Here is a 2,270-nt window from a genome sequence, read left to right as displayed (position 1 = left end):
ATTGTATCCTGCCTTTGTAGGGAATCAAATAAAGAAATATGTCATTAGTGGCTCCTGCAGGATGCACACATAAGAGAGAATAAAAAAGTAGGTCTCCACCATTAAAGAATCCCATGCTAGCTAAAGACTTGTCTGCATCTGTTAACAAAAGCAAGATCTTTATATTTCAATGCTTTAGATTCTGCAATGAAATGTCACCAAACTCCAACTAAATGTTGAATTATAATCAATCTCATATTGGGACCAACTTATCAAACTCTACAAATTTGATATGAAATTAGCTAGGCAACCTAGATTCTTCTACCTAAGATATATCCAAATCTGATTTCAACAGCCTTTCTCATATAAAGATTCAAAGGCTAGTCTATCCATACATGAATACACCTGCAAGCAACTAGCCCAATCACAATTGGACATTGAGACAATTTTTTTTTATATAACTTAGTAAACAGAAAAGCAACAATTTAAAGAAGACAGCTTTACAAATACAACTGAAACTTTAAGTCTCAGGAAAAATGGGATTTCATATTCTGATGTATAACATCTAAATAACTACATTAAGCACCTAAACTCCAAATTTTCCCCTTCTTTTTCCTTTTTTTGCCCCTTCCCCTCTTTCTTATTTGTACCAAAGGAACTGTATTTCTCCAGCATTGTCCCTTCTGTGATTTTTTATTGATCCCCCAATAGTCCACATGTATCAACCAGACAAAGTAGGGAAGCAACTTTCAGACCTAGTAAGCCCAGCAGCTCTGATTTGTTCATTAGAATTGGTAGGACTAGATGGGGTTGATCTCAATCCTCTTGGAGAATCCAAACTTTTTCTAAGAATCTGCCTCATAGCAGATATCAAATGCATAGTTGGGTCAGGAGGAGGGCAAGAAGACACAAATTTCTTGCAAAAGTTCATGTGCCTAGCCATGGCTTCTTCTGTGCTGATAAGCCTCTCTGTAGCCCTCACAATCTCATCTTTTACAGCTTCTGCACATAGCCCACAAATCCATTTGCCATGGTATCTCTCCCTTACTCTTTCAATGTAACCTGGGGTGCACTCCTCTGTTAGACCACAGCAATCACATTTGGCAAACTCCACTTCTGTTTGGCCTGCAATTAGTTTAGCTGATGTTGCAGCTGCAGCAGCTGGTTGGGTTTCCGGGGTTGATACCACCATAGGATCACTGATTATAGTAGCAGACATTTCCCTGTAAAACAACCCACCAAAACCATTAATACTATGATTGAGAATTCAAATGAAAGAAGAAAAAAAAGATGGGTTCTGACAAAGCTGTTTTCTTGTGTAGAAAGATTGTGTTTGTTCTGTTTTCAAAAGCGGTTTTGGTGTTTCTAGAAAACGGTATATACATGGAAAGAACATGATGATTACTCGTTAAGCGCAGAAAGTTTTTTGCAAACCAGCTGGACACCAAAATATTTTCTACAAACAGCTCATCGTCTTCAAAACCGAAACGCTTAAAAGGTAAAAGAAAATTCTTTTCTTTAAAAGATGAAATGTTCATATAAATCCCCTGCAATTTCAATCAAGGCCATGGATGAATCCAGAAAGATAACACATCAATCTAAAAAACATGTTCAGAAACAAGAAAGATGAACAAAATCTTGATGAGGATTACCAGCAGAAGCAGATGAAACAGAAGTTGATGAGTATAAAGAAAGGTGTATATAAAAATATGGATTCCTCTTATAAATACTGCTGCTACTGGGGATTTTGAATATTATCTCTCTTTCTCCCACTCTCCATCTTCAACCATCTCTTCCTCTGCAAACATAATCTCACACATGAAAACCATTTCCATGAATCCTTGTTTCTTTGTCTGTGGTTTATATAGATGGCGATCTCAAGAACCTTTTCTTGAAAACTTTCAAAGAAGAATCCCAAATCTTTGATATGAACAAAACCAAGAGATTGCTTTTTGTTTCTCTTACACAAAATTCTCCACTCACGCTTATATATCAAAATAGTTAAGAGAGAGAAATGGAAAGAAAAGAAGAGAAGAAATTGGTTTGGTTACAGAGCGGGAGAGAGAAAAGCCAATGATTGAAGCTTTAAAGAGTAGAATCCACGTCGGCATTTGATGCTGTCATTGATTTCTGACCGTTGATCTTTGGATTGCCAACTAAGCATCTATCATGCTGTGTGGAGCTATTCTCACAGTTCTTAGCCAATATTTGCTGTTTGGAGGATTTTTTTAAAAATTTTAATCTCTGGACCAGTTGATGAAAGCCACGTGTACAACGTATAACGTGTAAGG

The 2,270-nt window shown here is 36.7% G+C and overlaps 1 protein-coding gene across 1 annotated transcript; it reads right to left on the bottom strand.

Annotated features, from left to right (window-relative positions):
• Positions 1–389: 389 nt before the first annotated feature.
• Positions 390–2,045, bottom strand: LOC110625894. Its single transcript, XM_021771582.2, has 2 exons — positions 1,632–2,045; positions 390–1,202 (listed from the first exon to the last, which is right to left on the bottom strand). The coding sequence occupies exon 2, from the start codon at positions 1,196–1,198 to the stop codon at positions 701–703; it is 498 nt and encodes a 165-aa protein (XP_021627274.1). The 5' UTR covers positions 1,199–1,202; positions 1,632–2,045; the 3' UTR covers positions 390–700.
• Between the last annotated feature and the right edge of the window lie 225 nt (positions 2,046–2,270).

The sequence above is a fragment of the Manihot esculenta genome, chromosome 11 (assembly GCF_001659605.2).
Source record: "Manihot esculenta cultivar AM560-2 chromosome 11, M.esculenta_v8, whole genome shotgun sequence".
In the NCBI taxonomy this organism is placed as follows: Eukaryota; Viridiplantae; Streptophyta; class Magnoliopsida; order Malpighiales; family Euphorbiaceae; genus Manihot; species Manihot esculenta.
Note: the sequence above shows the minus strand (reverse complement) of the source record. Positions and strands in the feature narration are given on the sequence as shown.